General features: G+C 38.8%; 1 protein-coding gene across 2 annotated transcripts in view; it reads left to right on the top strand.

Moving 5' to 3' along the window:
• Window positions 1–25,285, top strand: part of SPACA1 (sperm acrosome associated 1) — a 122,395-nt gene extending 97,110 nt beyond the window's left edge. Inside the window, exons 1-7 of one of the 2 annotated variants that reach the window (XM_037843688.1) lie at window positions 1,934–2,287; window positions 7,428–7,484; window positions 17,677–17,778; window positions 18,528–18,634; window positions 19,864–19,999; window positions 24,461–24,581; window positions 25,126–25,285. In XM_037843688.1, the coding sequence (XP_037699616.1) occupies window positions 2,086–2,287; window positions 7,428–7,484; window positions 17,677–17,778; window positions 18,528–18,634; window positions 19,864–19,999; window positions 24,461–24,581; window positions 25,126–25,282 (882 nt within the window). In that variant the 5' untranslated portion in view covers window positions 1,934–2,085 and the 3' untranslated portion in view covers window positions 25,283–25,285. Of the gene's footprint in view, window positions 1–1,933; window positions 2,288–7,427; window positions 7,485–17,676; window positions 17,779–18,527; window positions 18,635–19,863; window positions 20,000–24,460; window positions 24,582–25,125 lie in introns of those variants that run through there. The other variant, XM_037843687.1, reaches the window with a different exon arrangement.
• Window positions 25,286–25,547: the final 262 nt, after the last annotated feature.

Below are 25,547 nucleotides of genomic sequence, written 5' to 3'. Positions count from 1 at the left end.
CCTGCTCCTTATATGGAAAAGTAACCATAGTTACTGGAATGTAAAGAGATATGAGGTAATATCAGAGGCGGGAACTCACAGCAAAAAAAATAAAAATTTGAGGGGGATAGGCTGATCAGTTCAAAATCTCAATAATGAGCTAGTTAGCTCTCTAGGATTGGCTGTACAAATTAAAATCTCAAAAGATGAATTAGTTAGTGTTCTCGGATAGGCTGTAACCTCTGTAGTACCCAGTCAATGGGGAAACAGGGGAGGGACTTGCGAATTAGGAGTAGGAGATTTAAAGATCGCCATTCTCTTCCTCTGGCGCGCCAGTCTTCCATGTGTTTGGCTGGACGCCCCATCTTGCAAGATTGTAAATAAATTCTTTTCTCCTCCAGAACCGAGAGAGCATTTATTCCCTTACAGGTACCACTTTATTTCCGACAGGTGGGTCTTCTAGCAAAAGTTTCTCTCACTTTTTGTTCACCTGGGGAAGTTTGTGTTTTGCCTTCATTTTTGAACAAAAGCTTTGGTGGATATAGAATTCTTGGTTGACAGGTTTTTTTTCCTTTTCATTATATTAACCCACTGCCCTCTGGCCTCCAGTGTTTCTGAAGAGAAGTCAGCTGTTAATCTTATAAAGTTTCCCTTGTAAGTGACAAATCATTTTTCCCTTGCTGCTTTCAAAATTTTCTCATTGTCTGTGACTTTTGGCACCTTACTCTGATGTGTCTGTGGGTTCTTTTCCATTTATCTTACTTAGTGTTTGTTAAGCTTCTGACTCAAAAAATGTATGATTCTATTTGTCAAGAAGAAATCTGAATTAATTAGGTCAGACTGCTTGAAAAGGAAGTTAATTGTATTTCATTTCTTTCTATGACATTACTGGACACATTGAAACTGAATAATGTCAAGAAGGCAGTGAGGAGTTATACTTGGCTCAAAGATTTCCTACTGATTCAAGTGGAAATACCAAGGTATTCTTGCTTTTAGTCTGATTCCACCTTAGTAAAAGCCCTTCTGAGTAAAAGAATTGATTCTTAGGTTAAATCACTTTGTAGATTAGTTGATCAGAATGACCTCATAGGACTCTTATCTTTGTTCCACTGCCCTTTTTTTTTTCCTTCATTTTTGCCAATGACTTGAAGGAGTCACTCATAACAGGGAGAAATATCTAATGTTAGACAACAGAAGCTGGATTCAAAAGAATCTCCATAAGGCTTTAAACAGGCCCAAAGCAAGAAGATGGAGATTAACAGTGATAAAGGTTAAGTCCCATAGTTGTTTCCCAAACCATCAGCTATCTAAATATGGAATAGGGGAAACCTAGCTAGACAACAGTTGTATCCCATCCCCTCACTCCATCTCCATCTAGCTGACCTTGGCTTTGTAATGAAGCCCCAAAAGGAGCTGATGGTGCAGCACAAAACCAAAAAATGTGAATACATACATGCTTGTGCTGTTGTCCACGGTAGTAAGACCAAAGGAAGCAACTTCACCTATAGATATGGATTTAGTTTCGGGTACCATACTTAACAATAAGACTATCATGAATCCTTACTTATGTATGTCAAATTGGATATTCTGGATAAGGAATTTTGAAACCAAGTCACATGAAGAATGCTTGATATGAGAGGGGATCTAGTTTGTATAAGATTAAACACAGGAAGGTGAAAAAGGAGTAACTTGTAGAAGAAAGCTCGGTGCGCCAGAAAGATCAAGGACAGAAGGTGGCAGAGCTGCTGGGCTAACTGAAGAACTCAGAGCCCAGTTGAGGACCTCTGGAAGGCGGCTGCAGGAAGAGAAATTACTCTCGCGTGGGGAACCGCAGCGGCCGGCTCGAGTGCGTGACTCACCGGGCCCGCGCCCGGCGCACAGGGCCTCCGCATCCCGCCGCGCCTGCCTCGCGCGCGTTCCCGGGGCGCCGAGACTCTACGGCCGGAGGGCAGTGACGAGTGGTGACGCCTCAATGGTTGCCCGGGCGCGGCTCCGGGGTTCGGAGGCTGGCAGCTGGGGCGAGACGTGGCACCTCTTTTCGAGGCACCTTTCGTCGGGGGCGGGCGGCTGGGACTGCGCCTTGGGCGGCCGTCGGGGCGGGGAACGATGAGCCCCAGGAGCGCAGGCTCCTCCTCCGGGCTGTTGCTGACCGTCGGCTGGCTGCTCCTGGCCGGCCTCCAGTCTGTTGGCGGGAAGAACGGCTCCTACCTCCAGGATTCCGGCCTGAGCCGCGACAGCGAGAGCGATGAAGATGCCGAAAACGAGAACGACGCCGAGGCCGAGGGCGCGTCGGATACCGAGGAGGATGGTGAGGGTGGGAGGCTGCTTGGTTGCCCTTCCCTGTGCCCAAGCCCCGGGTTGACTCTCTTGAGGCTACTGCTGAGTCCCGGGACCCCGACGCCCCTGTTGAGGGCAAGCCCCGCCCTTTGCCCGAGAAAAATAAGAATGATCCTTGTCAATATCTGTAGAGGTCTCTCGCTTACATCAACCCTGAATTTGTGCATTTCGCACACCTAATGGCCTTGGAGAAAGATGTGCTAATTGTCCAAGGCCGCAGTAAGATAAACAAATAAGCACATGTAAAGCAATTGCCACAGAAATTCTGCCAAATACGCTCTGTACATGGAAAAAGGTGCTTTTTTTTTTTTTTAAGTTGAAGGAAAGAGGGAGGGAGCCTCCCCACCAAGGGGAATCATTTTGACACTCATTGAAGTTGATTTTTCCTTTCCATTGTAGTTTTCATTTTAAGTTCTAAATTATTTGAGGTCCTCATCCTCTCCACATTTGCATTTTGAGATGTGACTCGGTGAAATTCAGAATGCCTCTGACTATGACACCTCTAGATAGACCAATATGCTGACAAACTGCCTCACCCTGGCATTTTATTTGAACACGTTGAACCATAGAGGAACGGTGACAGTAGAAAACACCTATCAAGGGAACAAACTAATGGCTTTATTAGATTATACGTGTTAAACAGAGGAGAGTGAGCTTGTGTTTGGGACATAAATTTGCCTTATTCTGTTGGCTCATTAAGCATTAAAACTTTAAAAGCTCGTGTACATGCTGTATTGATTAGTAATTCACATGCTGGTGGGTAAAAGGTAAGTTACAAGTTTGCAGCCTTGTAAAGGAGGATGATTTCCTTTCCCCATAAATGACCCAGCTGAGGTTTTTCTAATATCCTTAGCATTCTCATGTCATCTCAGTCTATACATGTAGAATGTGTCCCGTATTTATCAGCTTTTATTTCCTGGTGACAGATAGTGACCCACAGAGTCAGAAAGAAATTGACTATCTGAGGTTAATGGTGGGATCAAGGTTGGCACTGCCTTGATAACATTACATTGCAGAGAGCTTGAAAGAATGTGAAAATGAAAATTGACTAAAGAAGAAAAGAACATATTAGAAAGCATAATGGCTACTGCTTCACTCTAATTTTTTAAGTAATTGAATTAATTTTAGTATTAACCTTGTAGAGGGATAATTCTAGCTATAAAATGCTAAGTGGAGTTTAAACTAAACCTGGGTAATGAGTCAGAATGACTTGGATTCAAATTCAAATATGGGCAAATTAATCTCTCTGCCTCTCACTTTCCTCATCTGTGAAACGGGAACAATGATGAACCTCCTGAAATTTTATATATAAAATTACATGTATAAAATTCATATGTAAAATTCATATATAAAATTTCATATATAGAATTCCTCCTGGAATTTTATGTATAAAATTTCATGCATACGTGCTTTTTCCTTGGGAGTGTGAGAATCCAGAACTTCAACAATCTGAATGACCTAAGAACTAAAAAATTCCAGAGCCATTATTAAAATTTAGCAAAGCCCTTCTTAACCCTCCGTGTATAACATAAAACCATAATTACCAATGGACCCTTTCTATTTTTTTAATATTTTCGGTCCTTTTACAATTAATTTACAAAAGTTAGAATAAAGGGATAGTGAAAACAACTTTATTACAAACTTTAGTAAGAATCTAGACATGGAAAACACCAAGTTTTTACTCCACATTTGCTGGGTTTGAAGGTATATGTAACCCAAATGGACTTATTCCTTTGAATGCAATTAACTACTCATCAACTGTTATGCATGATTCTGGCATGTATCCATGTTGTAAATACTGGTTCCAGATTTCAAATACATTTTTAATAGAGTCTAGTTTATCATTACTTCAGGTATTTTTTGCACTTCTATTGTAAAGACAATACTTTTGAAAATTTTGAAGGTTCATAATTTTGCTGAAAAGAGTGATGCCATCTTCTTTGTTCCATAATTGTAAAACAATTTCATTTTTAGTTATAAACACCAAATAGAATGATTTGTCCAATAAATTGTATTCATCTGCACATCATCTATTTCCTTCCAGTTACCTTGTAATACACACCTGCCAACATCATTTGTCCATTTACAGACCTCATCAAGTAAATTATGATGCATAAATATCATAAAAGGAAAGAATGCTCTCCATATCTTTTTAGTATGTTACAGATTCTTGTCATAACATTTCAGGATGAAGTTCTTCCTGTTGAAAGACTAATGGGATCAGGATGTCGTATATCCCTTTCGTACTTAGATAATGTTCACTTATTGATTCCTGAGTCAGAGAAAATTCATCCAGGATATTCACCTAAGACATCATCACCTTTCACCATCTGAAATTTTGCTTATACAATCAATTTCACCATGATTAGCATCTAAAATGCTTTTATCTGTCTGTGTTCATCTTCTGATTCACCCAATCAAAATGTCTTTGTCAATTTTCTTCTTTTTGCTATTATGGGAAAAAAAAGAAAAATTCTGAGTTCTCAACTGTGTTCAATGAAAGCAAAAATAGAATAATAGACTACAAGAAGTCTAGATTTCCTCTAGATGATGTAGTACTTCGGCATCATATATATGTATATGATTTCTTTCATGATTGCATCATCCTTCTTGGAAACTCCAGTCATTCCTCCATTTTCTTATGTTTTAGTCTTTTTAAAAAATAGTTGGGAAAATTGATGAATACTGATGAAATAATACCATTATGGATGATGTAATAGCAAAATGTTTCAGGATAGAGGACAAATCACAAGCACTAAGATCTTATTATGTATCTTAGATTTATAAAAGGGTCCAATAGACCTATATAGTGACTGTAAGAATGAGTTATATTCTATAAAAATAATAGCCACATACTCTCTTTTTCATTGGAAGATCTCTAAGAAAGAATAAAAGTCATGAAATATTAATCCTTCCAAATCAAACTTGAAAAAAAACCCCAACAATTAAAGGTAGACCCTGATGGTAAACACTTAAAATGTGCTTTCCAGAATGGGAAAGAACATTCCATGATCTGGCCAGAACAAAAAAGAGCAGGGTCATTATCTGCATTGTTGTGGATGCCAGGCTTTTATCAGCAGAGTCTAGGACCCAGTCGATTTATAGGGAAGCCTCATCACACTCTTGACCCCTGTTGACCTCACTGGTTCATTTTTACTTATACTTCTTCACTCACTTTTACCTGTTCTTCTTTCAAACCAAGTCAACGCATACTGTATTTTTGAACAGTTGGCTTTTCAGTTTTACATATAGGACTTAATATTTATTCCTTTTAGGTTTCATTTTGTTAGAGTTGCCCATTTCTCCAGCCTTTTTAGATCCAGATTTATCATCACACTTATCAGCTGTCCTTCCTAGCTTTGCAAAATCCCTGAATTAAGTCAGCATGATATCAATGTTCCTATCCAGGTCATTAATAAAAATGTTGAACAGGACAGAGCCCCATGACACTTAACTCCTTCCACATTGACATCAATTAATTATCATCTCTAGGTTTAACCAGCTGCACATCTAACTTCAGTGACATCCAGACCATTATTTAACCAGCTACACATCTAACTTCAATGACATTCAGACCATTATTTTTCTTTTTACTCGTGGGTATATAATGGGAAGTTTTGACAAATGCCACACTGAAGTTCAGAAACATAATTTCCCTGCTCTACCACTGTAGGATTCCTAACCATAAAGTTGTTGAATGACCTTAAGACATGAAAGAACGTTGAAGCCAAAAGGACTTTAGAGACCATTGGATTCAATCTTCTCACTTTTCTTTTTCTATAAGAAAACTGAAGCAAGAGGAAATTAAGTAACTTTCCCAGAGTAGGGTTATATCTCATAATGTGCCAGTAGAAAGTAACCAAGCATTTCAAACACAGAAATGTCAATTCAGAACTGATCATTGTGATAGTATAATCATTTATTTAACTAATTCAATCATTGATTTACTTAGCATCAAGTGCCTGCTATGTACTCAAGGTGCTATATTTGGTGCTTGTTATGTGCAGAATAGAAGTACTTATGAAAATATTGAGGTTTTACAGCAATCAAAATAGCAAGAAAAAAGACCTTGTGTAGTATTAAATGAAATCAAGAAGTAATGTATGAGTTTGAATTGGGTAATGATATGTTAAGCATGTTTATAGTGTTAAGCAATTTGCAGAATGCTTTCACACACATTATCTCACTTAATTTCTTATAATGAAATGAGGTAAGTTCCCTTACATAAGGGTTAACTAGGCCTGAGAGAGTTTAAATAATTTGTACAAACTAAAATAGTTAATTTGTGGTAGAAGCAGATCTTTGGACTTCAAGTACAATGTGTTTTCCCCTGTAATACTGTTGCTCCGAGGTAAATGTGAACATAGCTTTAGCAAATTGCTTTTAAAATTTATCTTCCAACACCCCGTTTTATATATTTTTTCTATTCAGATTTTAGTGCTAATCTGAGCTATGGAAATTCATGCCAAATTGCTGAACAATTAGAATAAGAAAATCTTATTATGTAATTTAGAACCAATAATAATTAACTCTCAAGTATTTGTATATTCCTAGGTAATCCTGCTAAATTGGGTGTTGAAATAAATTCTTCAAAATTTTTGAATTTACCAACTTAAACTGGGAAATGAATAGAACTAATCTAGTATGCCTTATATAATTTTAATGAACACTTAGTATGAAACCATGACTTCTTTTTGGATGGAAATTTTATCCCAAATTATTTGGAAAATAGAGAATAGAGATAATTGGGCCTTTCGATTGGCAGACCTTTTTGTGCTTTTCTGACTTCTATACAATTTTAACTCACCATGTGCTAACTGATGAAAAAAATGTTTCAAGTTGCTATATACAAAGTTTATAAGTATAAGCCTTGTTTACAGGTTATTTTCTAATTTAATGTATTTCTTTAAAGGTTAAGGCTTCTTTTGGTTTAAATAAGATCAGAATATGTACTAAGAAAGACACCTCTTCTCTGGTTTATATAAAAAAAAACTTGAAAACTTTCTGCTGTCCATGTGATGAATACTTTATCCCCCATGCCCAAATAAGAGATTTGCACTTAGAAAAAGTTTCATATGATTAAATAATCTATTGTTGCACTTTATGTTTAGGTACAAATACGACAATAATCAAAGAAGTAGAATTTGGAATGTGCACCGTTACATGTGGTAAGTAGCAGAGAGCATAGAAATCCATATTGTAATTTGGGGTGAAAAGGGAAGATTAAAGAGATAGTATAGACCTTTTTTTTTTTTTTTTAATCTTCATTTTATTGAGATATATTCACATACCACGCAGTCATACAAAACAAATCGTACATTCGATTGTTCACAGTACCATTACATAGTTGTACATTCATCACCTAAATCAATCCCTGACACCTTCATTAGCACACACACGAAAATAACAAGAATAATAATTAAAGTGAAAAAGAGCAATTGAAGTAAAAAAGAACACTGGGTACCTTTGTCTGTTTGTTTGTTTGTTTCCTTCCCCTATTTTTCTACTCATCCATCCATAAACTAGACAAAGGGGAGTGTGGTCCTTATGGCTTTCCCAATCCCATTGTCACTCCTCATAAGCTACATTTTTATACAGTTGTCTTCGAGATTCATGGGTTCTGGGTAGACCTTTTTTTTAATTTGTAATTTGTGTATCTCATTCATCTTTCAATGATATCTGTTTCTAACTATAATTTATATACAAAATTCAGAGTGATTGCCTTTACAAGGTAAGATATTTTCGGTTCATAACCTCTAAATCTTATTTAAGCCAGATCCCTGTACATGTTGGCACATAAGCTACTTTCACCAAAGTAAAATTTTCTCTATCTCACAGATGTTCAGGAGATGAAAGATCTTCCGTTTCATATCACAGATGTCTTCCCACATACTGTGTTGGCAAATCTATCAAGAAATTTGCTTATTTTTCATAGTCTATGCTAAATTCTACATTTCTCCAAATTGTATGTCATGTCTTAGAGAAAAGAGGTATTGGCTTTGTGGGAAAGACAATGTTCAACTGATAAAAGAGGTGGAAAAAAGGACAGTAATGGGAGGACAATAACTAGAGCATGCAAAGACAGAAAATCTATGCACATCCAGATCACAATGATTTTTTTTTTGTCAAAAAGTATCCTGAACTGTTTTTATTTGAGATGGTTTTAAACCTGTTTTTTACCTTAATGTCTTAGTGGGCCAAAGTCTCAAAATAAGAGTAATTCATGTAATAAACCTGTGACTGGTCATTTATGTTTTGCATCTTTCTTTTCCTGCTTACTTGAGAAATCTTCAGCTGGTAGAGAATGATTATTTTAATGACAGTTTTACTAATTAATATTCTTGCACTCTATTATTTGAAGAAGTATTTTATAAATTGTATATTTGTTCATTTAACAAATTATTTTTTTCATGATGACTGTGTGCCGGGCATTATTATAGATGCTGTGGATACAGCAGTGAACAAAACAGATGAAACCCGCTGCTTTTAAAAGGCATGTATTTTAGTAGAGTTAGGTAAATAATATGAAAACATGTAATATGTCAGATGGTGATAAGGCCTAAGGAAAAAAATAAGCCAGACAAGCCAGTATTTCATATCTAAAATATTTAAAAACTTCTCAATTTATAAAAAGCCTATTTAGAATAGGAAAATGCTTTAGGGAAAATTCTATTTATTTAACTCCTGAGACAGTATTCTAGCAGCCAAAAGTTTCTTTTCATAGAACACCCAGGCAGATTTGTAGGTGTTACTTGGATTTACAGAAAATCTCTCATCTATACACTTCATCTCAATGAACTGTATTTGGCTAAGTAGATAAATACATAAAATACCTGCTTGGAAAATATTTATGCACTTTTAAATGCTTCTGTAGAGGTACCTTTCAGAAATGTAAGTGGATTCACACCGCAGTCATTCTCAGCCATCTCTTTCAATCAAAAGAAATCATTCCTCTTCCATCTCTTTGTCTCATATGGAGTTCCCTCCCTTGCTACTCAAAGTGTGGTCAATAGACAACAGCTTCAGCATCCTCTTGGAGCTTGTTAGAATTGCAGAATCTCAGAATCTAGTCTAGACCTACTGAATCAGAATATGAATTTTAACAAAGTCCCCAGATGATTCACCAGCACTTGGAAGTCTGAGAGGCACTGCTGTAAGCCACCTCTCATGTTCAACTTTCCCTTGCCCTTGAGAATGAGTTCTATGATTCACACCTGTGCCTGTTTGAATGTATTGTGTCCCCCAAAGCCATTATCTTTGATGTAATCTTGTGTGGGCAGATGTTATGTGTTGATTAGATTTTTTTGAGTGTTTCTTTGGAGACGTGCCCCACCCAGTTGCGGGTGATGACTCTGATTGGATAGTTCCATGGAGGCAAGGCCCCACCCATTTAGGGTGGACCTCAATCAGTGGAGCCATATAAATGAGCTGATGGGCAGAGGAAACTCAGTGCAGCTGTGAGTGATGTTTTGAAGAGGAGCTACAGCCAAGAGGGACACTTTGAAGAAAGCACAGGAGCTGCAGATGAGAGACAATTTGAAGACGGCCGTTGAAAGCAGACTCTTGCTCCAGAGAAGCTGAGAGAGGGCAAATATCCCAAGTGCAACTAAGAGTGACATTTTTGAGGAACTGCAGCCTAGAGAGGAACGTCCTGGGAGAAAGCCATTTTGAAACCAGAACTTTGGAGCAGACACCAGCCACGTGCCTTCCCAGCTAACAGAGGTTTCTGGACACCATTGGCCACCCTCCAGTGAAGGTACCCGATTGCTGATGTGTTACCTTGGACACTTTATGGCCTTAAGACTGTAACTGTGTAACCAAATAAACCTCCTTTTGTAAAAGCCAATCCATCTCTGGTGTTTTGCATTCTGGCAGCATTAGCAAACTAGAACAGATTTTCGTACCAGAGAAGTGGGGTGCTTTTGCTGCTGAGTTTGCAAATGCCAAACATGTTGGAATGGCTTTCTAAATGGATAAGGGGAAGATTCTGGAAGAATTGTGAGGAGCTCGATAAAAAAGGCCTAAATTGCTTTGAAGAGACTGTGGAACTATGGACTCTTAAAGATACTTCTGATGAGGCCTTGAGCAGAAATGATGAATCTGTTGTTGTGAACTGGAAGAAAGGCGATCCTTGTTTTAAAGTGGCAGAGAATTTGGCAAAATTGAGTCCTGGTGTTAGACGGAAGGAAGAATTTGAAAGCAACAACCTGGAATACTTAGCTGAAGAGATCTTCAGACTACATGTGGAGGATGTACCCTGGCTTCTCCTTGCAGCTTATAGTAAAATGCGAGCAGAGAGAGATAAACTTATAACTGAACTCTTGGGTTCAAAGAAGACAGAAGCTGATGGCTTAGAAAATTATGAGCTTCCAAGGGGTGGAATCCCAGAAGCTACAGCCCAACGTGAGGATGTAACCAAACATGGAACCCAGCAAGCCAAGGTTGGAAAAAGAGTTAAGCAGAAAGGATTTGTGGAAAATCCTATTTTCTGACAACTTTGACCCCTGTGTGCTTAATGCAAAGCCAACAGAATTTTTGTGAGATGTTTATAGACAGAGCCGTTGCTGGTCTGGACTGGAGGAGACAGACAAGGAACAAATTGAAGGAAAAATTTCTTCAAAAACAGAGCCGTGGAGGTTGAGGTCTGGAGTCAAGAGGTCTCGGACTCGGAGAGCAGAGTGGCCCACATGCATGGAAAGGGTGAGTTTGCCCTGGAGGTCGAGGGCGGGCCTTCCACCTCGATGCTCAGGAAGTGTTCTGCCACCCCAAGCACCAAAGAGGGTGGAGCACATTCCCAGGGATTCGGGGAGAGCCTGGCTGCCACCACACTGTTCTGAAGGGGTTGAGTGTGTGCCCCGGAGATGGAAGGGAATCCAGGTGCTGCCCCGATGTTTGAGGAGAGAGGAGTCAAGAAGGTGGTCTTCCCAGTGTGTGGATATGTTGGAGAACTCACCCCAGCATTTGGAGAGGAAAGCGCTGCCGAAAAGGCCCTTAGGAAGGGTTAGACTCCTGCTATCTCAAGCCCCAAGGATGCAACGTCGTTCTGTAAATGACTCTCAGACTTTGAAATCTAATGGAGTTTGTCCTGCGGGTTTTAGGAACTGTTTTGATCCTGTTAACTCTGTTTTCCTTACTGTTTCTCCTTATGGCAATGGGAATGTTTATCCTATGAATGTCCCTCCTTTGTATATTGGAAGCATATAACTTGTTCTAAGTTCACAGATCCACAGCTAAAGGAAAATTATGCCTTAGGACTGACCACGCCTATAATTGATTTTGACGGAATTTTCTACTTAACTATTGTTACTGACATGATTTAAGTTTCTGTGATATTGTGGGGTGAATGTATCTTGTATATGGAAAGATAATGTCATTTTGGGGTCCAGGGGGTGGAATGTGCTGGTTTGAATGTATTGTGTCCCCCAAATGCCATTATCTTTGATGTAATCTTGTGTGGGCAGATGTTATCAGTTTTGATTAGATTTCTTTGAGTGTTTCTTTGGAGATGTGCCCCATCCAGCTGTGGGTGATGACTCTGACTGGTATTTCCATGGAGGCATGGCCCCACCCATTTAGGGTGGACCTTGATCAATGGAGCCATGTAAATAAGCTGATGGGCAGAGGAAACTCAGTGCAGCTGTGAGTGATGTTTTGAAGAGGAGCTACAGCCAAGAGGGACATGTTGAAGAAAGCACAGTAGCTGCAGATGAGAGACAGTTTGAAGACGGCTGTTGAAAGCAGACTCTTGCTCCAGAGAAGCTGAGAGAGGGCAAATATCCCAAATGCAACTAAGAGTGACATTTTTGAGGAACTGCAGCCTAGAGAGGAACGTCCTGGGAGAAAGCCATTTTGAAACCAGAACTTTGGAGCAGACACCAGCCACGTGCCTTCCCAGCTAACAGAGGTTTCTGGACACCATTGGCCACCCTCCAGTGAAGGTACCCGATTGCTGATGTATTACCTTGGACACTTTATGGCCTTAAGACTGTAACTGTGTAACCAAATAAACCTCCTTTTGTAAAAGCCAATCCATCTCTGGTGTTTTGCATTCTGGCAGCATTAGCAAACTAGAACAGATTTTCGTACCAGAGAAGTGGGGTGCTTTTGCTGCTGAGTTTGCAAATGCCAAACATGTTGGAATGGCTTTTTAAATGGATAAGGGGAAGATTCTGGAAGAATTGTGAGGAGCTCGATAAAAAAGGCCTAAATTGCTTTGAAGAGACTGTGGAACTATGGACTCTTAAAGATACTTCTGATGAGGCCTTGAGCAGAAATGATGAATCTGTTGTTGTGAACTGGAAGAAAGGCGATCCTTGTTTTAAAGTGGCAGAGAATTTGGCAAAATTGAGTCCTGGTGTTAGACGGAAGGAAGAATTTGAAAGCAACAACCTGGAATACTTAGCTGAAGAGATCTTCAGACTACATGTGGAGGATGTACCCTGGCTTCTCCTTGCAGCTTATAGTAAAATGCGAGCAGAGAGAGATAAACTTATAACTGAACTCTTGGGTTCAAAGAAGACAGAAGCTGATGGCTTAGAAAATTATGAGCTTCCAAGGGGTGGAATCCCAGAAGCTACAGCCCAACGTGAGGATGTAACCAAACATGGAACCCAGCAAGCCAAGGTTGGAAAAAGAGTTAAGCAGAAAGGATTTGTGGAAAATCCTATTTTCTGACAACTTTGACCCCTGTGTGCTTAATGCAAAGCCAACAGAATTTTTGTGAGATGTTTATAGACAGAGCCGTTGCTGGTCTGGACTGGAGGAGACAGACAAGGAACAAATTGAAGGAAAAATTTCTTCAAAAACAGAGCCGTGGAGGTTGAGGTCTGGAGTCAAGAGGTCTCGGACTCGGAGAGCAGAGTGGCCCACATGCATGGAAAGGGTGAGTTTGCCCTGGAGGTCGAGGGCGGGCCTTCCACCTCGATGCTCAGGAAGTGTTCTGCCACCCCAAGCACCAAAGAGGGTGGAGCACATTCCCAGGGATTCGGGGAGAGCCTGGCTGCCACCACACTGTTCTGAAGGGGTTGAGTGTGTGCCCCGGAGATGGAAGGGAATCCAGGTGCTGCCCCGATGTTTGAGGAGAGAGGAGTCAAGAAGGTGGTCTTCCCAGTGTGTGGATATGTTGGAGAACTCACCCCAGCATTTGGAGAGGAAAGCGCTGCCGAAAAGGCCCTTAGGAAGGGTTAGACTCCTGCTATCTCAAGCCCCAAGGATGCAACGTCGTTCTGTAAATGACTCTCAGACTTTGAAATCTAATGGAGTTTGTCCTGCGGGTTTTAGGAACTGTTTTGATCCTGTTAACTCTGTTTTCCTTACTGTTTCTCCTTATGGCAATGGGAATGTTTATCCTATGAATGTCCCTCCTTTGTATATTGGAAGCATATAACTTGTTCTAAGTTCACAGATCCACAGCTAAAGGAAAATTATGCCTTAGGACTGACCACGCCTATAATTGATTTTGACGGAATTTTCTACTTAACTATTGTTACTGACATGATTTAAGTTTCTGTGATATTGTGGGGTGAATGTATCTTGTATATGGAAAGATAATGTCATTTTGGGGTCCAGGGGGTGGAATGTGCTGGTTTGAATGTATTGTGTCCCCCAAATGCCATTATCTTTGATGTAATCTTGTGTGGGCAGATGTTATCAGTTTTGATTAGATTTCTTTGAGTGTTTCTTTGGAGATGTGCCCCATCCAGCTGTGGGTGATGACTCTGACTGGTATTTCCATGGAGGCATGGCCCCACCCATTTAGGGTGGACCTTGATCAATGGAGCCATGTAAATAAGCTGATGGGCAGAGGAAACTCAGTGCAGCTGTGAGTGATGTTTTGAAGAGGAGCTACAGCCAAGAGGGACATGTTGAAGAAAGCACAGTAGCTGCAGATGAGAGACAGTTTGAAGACGGCTGTTGAAAGCAGACTCTTGCTCCAGAGAAGCTGAGAGAGGGCAAATATCCCAAATGCAACTAAGAGTGACATTTTTGAGGAACTGCAGCCTAGAGAGGAACGTCCTGGGAGAAAGCCATTTTGAAACCAGAACTTTGGAGCAGACACCAGCCACGTGCCTTCCCAGCTAACAGAGGTTTCTGGACACCATTGGCCACCCTCCAGTGAAGGTACCCGATTGCTGATGTGTTACCTTGGACACTTTATGGCCTTAAGACTGTAACTGTGTAACCAAATAAACCTCCTTTTGTAAAAGCCAATCCATCTCTGGTGTTTTGCATTCTGGCAGCATTAGCAAACTAGAACAGATTTTCGTACCAGAGAAGTGGGGTGCTTTTGCTGCTGAGTTTGCAAATGCCAAACATGTTGGAATGGCTTTTTAAATGGATAAGGGGAAGATTCTGGAAGAATTGTGAGGAGCTCGATAAAAAAGGCCTAAATTGCTTTGAAGAGACTGTGGAACTATGGACTCTTAAAGATACTTCTGATGAGGCCTTGAGCAGAAATGATGAATCTGTTGTTGTGAACTGGAAGAAAGGCGATCCTTGTTTTAAAGTGGCAGAGAATTTGGCAAAATTGAGTCCTGGTGTTAGACGGAAGGAAGAATTTGAAAGCAACAACCTGGAATACTTAGCTGAAGAGATCTTCAGACTACATGTGGAGGATGTACCCTGGCTTCTCCTTGCAGCTTATAGTAAAATGCGAGCAGAGAGAGATAAACTTATAACTGAACTCTTGGGTTCAAAGAAGACAGAAGCTGATGGCTTAGAAAATTATGAGCTTCCAAGGGGTGGAATCCCAGAAGCTACAGCCCAACGTGAGGATGTAACCAAACATGGAACCCAGCAAGCCAAGGTTGGAAAAAGAGTTAAGCAGAAAGGATTTGTGGAAAATCCTATTTTCTGACAACTTTGACCCCTGTGTGCTTAATGCAAAGCCAACAGAATTTTTGTGAGATGTTTATAGACAGAGCCGTTGCTGGTCTGGACTGGAGGAGACAGACAAGGAACAAATTGAAGGAAAAATTTCTTCAAAAACAGAGCCGTGGAGGTTGAGGTCTGGAGTCAAGAGGTCTCGGACTCGGAGAGCAGAGTGGCCCACATGCATGGAAAGGGTGAGTTTGCCCTGGAGGTCGAGGGCGGGCCTTCCACCTCGATGCTCAGGAAGTGTTCTGCCACCCCAAGCACCAAAGAGGGTGGAGCACATTCCCAGGGATTCGGGGAGAGCCTGGCTGCCACCACACTGTTCTGAAGGGGTTGAGTGTGTGCCCCGGAGATGGAAGGGAATCCAGGTGCTGCCCCGATGTTTGAGGAGAGAGGAGTCAAGAAGGTGGTCTTCCCAGTGTGTGGATATGTTGGAGAACTCACCCCAGCATTTGGAGAGGAAAGCGCTGCCGAAAAGGCCCTTAGGAAGGGTTAGACTCCTGCTATCTCAAGCCCCAAGGATGCAACGTCGTTCTGTAAATGACTCTCAGACTTTGAAATCTAATGGAGTTTGTCCTGCGGGTTTTAGGAACTGTTTTGATCCTGTTAACTCTGTTTTCCTTACTGTTTCTCCTTATGGCAATGGGAATGTTTATCCTATGAATGTCCCTCCTTTGTATATTGGAAGCATATAACTTGTTCTAAGTTCACAGATCCACAGCTAAAGGAAAATTATGCCTTAGGACTGACCACGCCTATAATTGATTTTGACGGAATTTTCTACTTAACTATTGTTACTGACATGATTTAAGTTTCTGTGATATTGTGGGGTGAATGTATCTTGTATATGGAAAGATAATGTCATTTTGGGGTCCAGGGGGTGGAATGTGCTGGTTTGAATGTATTGTGTCCCCCAAATGCCATTATCTTTGATGTAATCTTGTGTGGGCAGATGTTATCAGTTTTGATTAGATTTCTTTGAGTGTTTCTTTGGAGATGTGCCCCATCCAGCTGTGGGTGATGACTCTGACTGGTATTTCCATGGAGGCATGGCCCCACCCATTTAGGGTGGACCTTGATCAATGGAGCCATGTAAATAAGCTGATGGGCAGAGGAAACTCAGTGCAGCTGTGAGTGATGTTTTGAAGAGGAGCTACAGCCAAGAGGGACATGTTGAAGAAAGCACAGTAGCTGCAGATGAGAGACAGTTTGAAGACGGCTGTTGAAAGCAGACTCTTGCTCCAGAGAAGCTGAGAGAGGGCAAATATCCCAAATGCAACTAAGAGTGACATTTTTGAGGAACTGCAGCCTAGAGAGGAATGTCCTGGGAGAAAGCCATTTTGAAACCAGAACTTTGGAGCAGACACCAGCCACGTGCCTTCCCAGCTAACAGAGGTTTCTGGACACCATTGGCCACCCTCCAGTGAAGGTACCCGATTGCTGATGTGTTACCTTGGACACTTTATGGCCTTAAGACTGTAACTGTGTAACCAAATAAACCTCCTTTTGTAAAAGCCAATCCATCTCAGGTGTTTTGCATTCTGGCAGCATTAGCAAACCAGAACAACACCTTTCAGGGATGTAAAGAGAGAATCTGGTAGATGAGGAAGTGAAGAGGGACTCTTCTTTAACCTGTGACCATAGTCTCACACAGCTGTTTTGTCTTAGGACATGGTTCAGCAGGTTGCTGATCCAGCATTTTATCAGGGCTCTTCATTGTGGTGATGAAAGAAAGGCAAGCTCAGTGGAGCTTTGTGTTGTGATTGAGTGGTAAAGACTTGATTTCTTACTACAAAAAAAATTAGCTATTCTAAAGAGAGTATCTTATTGGAAATGGAGAGTTGTCTGTTAGTAGATTGTCCTGTCTTGTTTAATACAGAGACTTTACCAATCTAAGTATCACGTATGATAGAATTTGATTTTGAAATTTCTTCCAGAAGCTCCACTTCCCCCTCCCAAAAAAGTTCCTTGCTCAAATAAATTTGGCAAAATCCTGTATACTACCATATTTAATAAAATCTAAGGCTGTTGACTATAAGAGGCACATTTTATTTACCTCTAAGCGAGAAAAATTATGTCAATCTATGACATGCCATCTATTTTAAGACATTCTGATTTCAAAGATGTCAAATTAAAAATTTTTGCATCTTAGATCAATGAAAATTTATACACAATATCACACTAGTTTACCAGTCTATTAAAAGTTCTCAAAAAATCCTGTAGTAAAGAAGTCCCTTTAATTTCATGTAATGTTATCCTTTTTCTTGTGGTAACAACCAGAGGAACTAGTGTTTCATGTAAGTCACTTTGGGAAATGATGCTTTATGAAATAATTCATTAAAATATTCTAAATATTATCCAGAATTAAGGCATTGAATTCCCAAAATTAGTAGAGACATTTAAAAAAAAAAAAAACAACCTAGGTTGAAAAGTAAAGAAATTCTGGAATTAGTTTGTCTGACTATTTGCCAATTTCTTTTACCAAAGGTGTTGGTATTAGAGAAATTATATTAACTAATGGATGCCCTGGAGGTGAATCCAAGTGTATCGTGCGGGTGGAAGAATGCCGTGGACCGGTAGACTGTGGCTGTGAGTTGGACTTTGTATTGGAGGGAGGCTGAGGGAAATGGTTAACCCAGAGAAATATCCTTAACCTCAGGGTGCCACTGAGTGGAAGGAGATGAACACTTAATACAGTGAAATGAAATCAAAATAAAATTTAAAATTCTATTTCTTTTTAGACCATTGTAGCTCTGAGTAACTTTCTGCTTTTACCTTACATTTTTCAGTCATGTCTAAAGTTTAAGATACTCTCTGTAACTTACTGGAGACTTACTGTACTCAGGATCCAAGGGTGAGGCTGCCTTAGGTGAAACAATTTTGACTCTTTGGTAGTGACATTTTATTGGTAGATTGGTAAACTCTAAATTGGGAATTTTAAAAACCATTCTATGTCAAATTATGCTACCGTGAGATTTCAGTTTCTGTAAGGATAGGGGTGGGGGCTCTAACCAGTAATTTGGAAGCTTATAGTAAATCTCAACATTTGGTCTAATAGATCTCTAAGTTGGTTGCCCTTACTATGCTCTTATACTCAATTTATTCCCCAGGAAGAGCAAACAGCCATGGAGTCTCCTCTCCTGCTTCTTTTGGTGATTTTTTTCTTTACATCTGTCAATCCCCTCTGCTCCTCTACATACCAACTCCCAGTAATATGTTTGATAACTTATGGCATATAATTCACTTTTAAAATTGGAAGTGGCTTTTAAAAGTGGTATTTTCATAAAGCAATTTTTAATGTTCAATGGTATTTCTGTACTTAATTTTTCTTTTTTCAGGGGGCAAACCAATTTCAGAAAGTCTTGACAGCGTTAGACTGGGGTGTATTCATATATCTCCCGTAAATCGTTTCAAATATATGTGGAAACTTCTAAGACCTGACCAAGTAAGTAATGAATGTATATAATTTGGTGTTTCTAATAAATGATAGAATTTATTTTTTCCAATCCTAATGACTCGCAGAAAACTTTCTCTTTAGAAGCAGTTTGCAAAAATGATGGTAAAATCACACAACTTTATTATCATTAGGATTTTAATGTTTTAAATTATTTAGTAGGACTAACATTTTACATATATCAGCTATAATCAGAACTTTAAAACATACATTTTATATAAAGTATTCTATTTTGGAAGTAGGGTTTTCATTGGTTTATATAGGAGTTGTGTAATTATAACAGTAAGTAGCTAGCATTAATTGAGGGCTTAATAAGTGCTGAGCATACACCAAGCACTATAGTTTCTTTTACTCCACATAGCAATCCTATGTGGTAGATACTATCAGCATTCTGGTTTGCTAATGCTGCCGTTAAGCAAAATACCAGAAATGGATTGGCTTTTATTGGCTTTTATAAAGCAGAGTTATTTGATTACAAAGTTACAGTCTGAAGGCCATGAAGTATCCAAGGTAAGGCATTGACAATCGGGTACCTTCAATGAAGGATAGCCATTGGTGTCCAGAAAACTTCTGTTAACTTGGAGTCACATGGCTGGCGTCTGCTTGCTCCCAGGTAGCGTTTCAAAATGGCATTCTCCAAAATGTTGCTTTTGGGGCATTTTGTCCTCTTTTAGCTGCAGCTGCTCTTCAAAATGTCACTCTCAGTTGCTCTGAGTTCCTTCTGTTTGTCAGTTCTTTTATATGGCTCCAGTGATTTAATTCAGACCCACCCTGAATGGGTGGGGTAACACCTTCATGGAAATTATCCAATCAAAAGTCTTGCCCACAGTTGATTGAGTCACATCTCCATGGAAACACTCAATCAAAGGCATCCAACCTAATCAACACTAATATGTCTGCCCCCACAAGATTGCATCAAAGAATATGGCTTTTTCTAGGGGACATAATATATACAAACTAGCACAATCAGTATGTCCATTTTATAGATAAGTAAACTGAGGTAGAGATTAATTTGTCCATGGTCATATAGGCAGGAAGTGTTAGGGTTGGGATTTGAAGTCTTGTTTGTCTGACTCCAAAATCCTTGTGCACAATTAATTACTATAATAAACTAAGAGAGAAACTGATTCTTCTTTTGTTAAGGGAAATAGATGGTTTTCTGATCTTAAGTGTACGTAAGGAATTTGATACTTTGTTATTCTTATTTTCTTTTTAAATAGCAAGCCATTATACTTGGAAATGATTCAGCAATCCTGGATGTACGCCGAGATTCTCGCCCCATTGCTTTAGAGTGTGACACCCTGGATAATAATGAAGTGATTGCATCTGTTAGATTCACAGTCTATACAACAACTGGTAAGCACCCACAATGTTTTGGTTTGCTTATATCTCAAACCTTAAAGAGCATTTATATCACCTGGAGGGTGGAACTGGCATTTTTAACAAATTCCAGTATGCTGCTAGTGCTGTTGGTCCAGGGAGCACCCTTTGAGAAACACTGGTTTATATCATTTAGACTTTTTTACAAGGTAGTACTTGATTTCCAGTTCACAGAGTAGGGTCAGATGTGCCTACCATTGGGAAACTGCTGTATTCCTGAAGAATTTCCAAAGGGTAGTCATCTAACTTGAATTATATTCTTGCTTTTACTTCCATTATAAAATTGAAAATGGATAAGTGGAATTTTCATGGATGTTTATAAAAATTTTGGTACAGTAGCACAAATAAAATTAAACATGTTATCAGGACATGTTTCTTTAAAAATTGCTCATTTGAAGAAAATATTTTTGATGAAGCAATAGTACTGTCCTTGATATTTGTCACGCAAGGCAACTCTTGTCCTGAACGTAATAATACCTACTAGAAACTGTCTCCCTTGTGAGATGGATCTATGTAAAAATCTTTTCAACTTAATCTATGATGTCTACTATATAGGTAATTATTTCCTTTGGTTCAGTTGCTCTTAACCGTTTTTATTGTCATCTTTGTTATTGTGGATGTGGAAGATTGGTCACAAGTTCCTTTGAGAATTCAGTCAAGACTCAGGAGCATCTTCCCAGAAAATGCCCACATACACATACATGCCAAAAGTTACATGTAATTTTAGGGGAGTTCATGGAGTTTTTTTTAAGCCATTTCTGAACTCTTGTAAGTAAAGAGTTTTACTGTAGTCTACAGATACCCATAATGTAACATCCTTTATTGAAACAAAAACAAAAAAGCACAAAGTTTCTTTTGGGTGATTTTTAAAAATAAACTATTTACTATTTAAACTTTTTTTGATGTGTTTAGGGTCTTTAAAAAAATCTTCATTGTGAAAGTTAATAATTTTACTCCTATGCTGGGATATCAGGTACCATTAGAATAAAGACAATTTCAATAAAATGTTTTAAATAGGAGAAAAACACTGCCAAACTGGAAAAAAAAAAATCTCAACTAGCGCTAGTTCATGATATTAAAGTTGTTGGGGGCTGTTCTCAGTCTTTGTCCCCAGAGGCTGACTGTTTTGGTAGGAGACTAATAATCAACTTCTCCCATGGTTAGAAGACAACATGTAAGCTCGGGGCTGGAACACAGATCCCAAAATGCCAGGCCTTAAATGAGATGAAGTTGACTTCTCTTTTGTAGCATTCCTAGGCTGGCAGGGTAGCTCTGCCATCTTTTCACATGCACTGGTTAAACAACAAAATGCTTTCAGAAGAACATTACAGGATCTATTAATGTCTTTTTAAAATGACAATTAGGTACACCACTGCAAACAGACCCTTTTGGCTGTTTATGCATCAAACACATGTTTTGGTTAGAAATGTCCACACGATATGGTAGAATGTACTGCTTGAACAAATGTCATTGAAATATTTTTAAGGTAAATATGGTTTTGCTAATGAACAATCCCCATCCATTCCCTTCTATATGAGATGGTTCATTCACACAATAGTTGTCATTCATAGTTAGACATAAGCTTAGTTTCTCTAAAAACTGGGGATGTCAAAATTCAGCCTATTTTCCACTAGTAAATTTCAAGATGAAATTCAGCCTACTTTTTATTAGCTATACAGTAGTCTAAGTGACACTTACAAAAAGACCATGGTTGAAATGAACTAAAATGTTCCTACTCCTCACTTTTCACCCTCTGTTGGCTACTATTGCAGGGTAGTGGATAAATGGAAAGGAATTATTGCATTTGTCCTTTTCATGTTTTAGTCCTAAAAGGTGTGTCTTTTATTCAGGTTTTTAAAATCCCACTTTGCTGTAAATGTAAAATTACTTCAAAATAAAAAAGTTTTAAAATCTCATTATGTGGTAGAATATAAATATAGATGCCATTTCTCTATCATACTTGAAACTAGTTAATGAGATCTTTGCAAGATCACTATTATAGCTCTATAGTCACTAAGAAAAATGGAAAGTTGTACTCCATGATGTTCAAAGGATAGGAGAAAAAAATCCAGGAAAATAAGTAGTTGGGATTGTCCATTAGGGAGACTACTACTGTTAGAGTGGTACTTACCAAAATTCAAATATTAAAATAGACAAAACATAACTTGCACATATCATCAAACCTCCCTGGACCTTGGTTCACTTATGTGTATAACACGATGTTTAGACCAGATGATCTCTATAGTCCTTTCCCACATGAATTTTTATGACTCATTTTGGGACCAGGAAGGGTGACAAGAAAGCTATGTAATTCATGAAGTAAGTAATATTTGATGTAAATTAGCTTTTCACCAGTTACAATGTAGCAATGTTACAACATATGCTAGACTGGCTTTTTCTCTTTAATAGATTTATTTGCAGAAAGATATGTGACAGAAATCCTTGATTTAAGAGTATTGTGTGGATATTTAAGAACAGTGTTAACCCCTACCTTACAGCATACACAAAAATTAATTTGAGATGTATCATAGTCCTAAATGTGAAGGCTAAAACCATTAATCTTTTAGAAAGGAAATAAAGGAGAATATCTCCATGATTTGGAAGTAGGCAAAGATTTCTTAGAAATGACTCAGAAAGCAATCATCATAAGAGGAAACAATGATACATTAGACTTTACCTAATTAAAAACTTCTTCTCATTAAAGGAAATCATTCAGAAAATGAATAGGCAAGCCAAAATCTAGGCAAAAACATTCACAATCCATGTACAATCAGTACAATCAACTTGGGTAAAGATCTGCTAGTTTCTTTAAAAACTAAGCATACACCTACCCTACAACCCAGCAATTCCATTCCTAGTTATTTACCCAAGAGAAATGAAAATATGTGTTCTCAAAATGACTTGTACAAGAATGTTCACAGCTGTTTTACTTATAATACTCCCAAACTAGAAACAGCCTAGGTGTCCACCAGTAATAGAATAAATAAATTTTGAACACCATCTGTTGTAGTTTGCTAATGCTGCCAGAATGCAAAACACCAGAAATGGAATGGCTTTTATAAAGGGGGTTTATTTGGTTGCACAGTTACAGTCTTAAGGCCATAAAGGCTGTCTGCTCGTTAACGGTAACACATCAGCAATCGAGTACCTTCACTGGAGGATGGCCAACAGTGTCCGGAAAACCTCTGTTAGCTGGGAAGGCACGTGACTGGCGTCTGCTCCAAAGTTCTGGTTTCAAAGTGGCTTTCTCCCAGGACGTTCCTCTCTAGGCTGCAGTTCCTCAAAAATGTCACTCTTAGTTGCACTTGGGATATTTTTTCTCGCTCAGCTTCTCCGGAGCAAGAGTCTGCTTTCAACAGCCATCTTCCAACTGTCTCTCATCTGCAGCTCCTGTGCTTTCGTCAAAGTGTCCCTCTTGGCTGTAGCTCCTCTTCAGAACGTCACTCACAGCTGCACTGAGTTCCTTCTGTTTGTCAGCTCATTTATATGGCTCCACTGATCAAGGCCCACCCTGAATGGGTGGGGCCAGGCCTCCATGGAAATATCTCCTCAGAGTTATCACCTACAGTTGGGTGGGGCACATTTCCAAGCAAAGAACCTACTCCAGACGTTCCAACTTAATCCCCACTAATATGTCTGCCCCACAAGATTGCATCAAAGAATATGGCTTTTTCTGGGGGACATAATACATTCAAACCAGCACACCACTCAATAATAAAAAAGAATAAAACTATTGGTACATGCAACAAGATGGATGAATATCTCAAACATTATATTGAGTTTTAAAAAGCATTATATAAAAAAAGTAGATAGTGTATGTTTCCATTCATATGAACTTCTAAATAGGCAGAACTAAGCTAAGGTGGAAAAAAAATAAGTATTAACTGGGAAGGGGCTGGAAGGGACTTTCTGAATTCAAGTAATGTTCCATGCCTGGAAAAGATTTTGGGTGATTATAGAGGTTTCTATGCATTTGTCAAAACTAAGCAATGTACATTTAAATATATTGTGCAATTTACTGTTTATAAATTTTATCTCAAAAGGGGAAAAAAACTATAAACAAACATTGAACTCTTGTTAATGATATGCCTGCTGAAGTATGAGGGCAAAGTATGCAGATGCTGGTAATTTATATTGAAATGCATCAGAAAAATAAAATGGATTGATGAATTGATAGATGGATAGATGGATAGTAAAACGTTAGTAGTACTATCCAGATGGGGATGTTTAGGATATTCATGGAAATTCCTTTAACTTTCCTACATGTTTAAAAAGAGTGCTTCAAAAGTGTGCAGGAAGTTCATTAACAACTTTCTTTTCACAAATTCTTTCTGTATTTTTCTGGAGTTGTTTTTCAAATGTGAAATTCCTATTTAGATATCCATTTACTTTTTTTTTCCAGTGGTAATAATCATCAGCTGTGTGTTTTTTCACCAGAATTGCAGATGAGACGCGTAAGGCGACCAGACACTGATGCAGTCCTAGTTTTTGTGTTGACTGTAGGAATCATTATGTGTGTATTCGTGATCTTTGTATTGATCTTCATAATCATGAACTGGTAGGTGAACAGCTGCCATGTCATCCTTGATTGACTTCCTCTTCCCGTTTTCCCCTCCCCTCATCCAGTAATCACAAAGCCCTGCCCCTGATGCCTCCTAAGTATGTCTTGAAACTGTCCAATTCCCTTTCCTCCTCCTGCAACTCTCCTAGTTCAGGCTACTTAATCTCTTACCTGGATTTTTTTTTTTAAAACAATCTCATGATTTGCCAGCTACCAGAGAGCTCCTAAATGCAATTTTTACAATTTTTCAATAGTTAAAAAAAGTTTATTGAAGGAATATTTGTGTTGTCCTGTTGTAGGTGCTACAACTCTAAAACTTGGTACCATGCTGATTCATTTATAATTCATTTATATCAGCATATTTATAATACCTAACAGGTAAGTCTGAGGGTTCATCTACTATGGCAGTGCAGCTGATAGACCACAAACTAAAATATCTTGTGACTATAAAGGCATGTTTATATATTTTATAAAAAATATTAACATGTTTAGTTTTAGTTTTAACTTCACAAGGTGTTTTGTTTTGTTTTTATTCTCCCAGGGCAGCAGTCAAGTCTTTCTGGGGGGGGAAATCATCAGGAACTGAGATACATTCTGAGTTGAGTTCTATGAGATATAAAGATTCCACTTCTCTTGACCAATCACCAGCAGAAATACCTGGAAATGAAGATGATGCTTTAAGTGAATGGAATGAATGATGTATGGATGATTTTTGACAAACCAAAGAAGATTAAAGCATATAAGATTTGTTATAAAAATAAAATTTTTACTGAAATACTTTCATGTTTTGGCAAGTGATTTAGCACAATATGAAGGTAATGCATTGTGAGGGTAGGGCTGCTTTAATCAGGACATATTTGTGATAGAGATATCAAAGAGTGCTTTTGGATTGTCCCCAATATTTATCATTTCAGATAATAATCTTGGGAACATTTGTATGGAGGACACACACAAAAAAACTTA

Source organism: Choloepus didactylus, chromosome 7 (assembly GCF_015220235.1).
Source record: "Choloepus didactylus isolate mChoDid1 chromosome 7, mChoDid1.pri, whole genome shotgun sequence".
Lineage (NCBI taxonomy): Eukaryota > Metazoa > Chordata > Mammalia > Pilosa > Megalonychidae > Choloepus > Choloepus didactylus.
The sequence above is the reverse complement of the archived record's forward strand: the minus strand, read 5'-3'. Positions and strand labels throughout refer to the sequence as shown.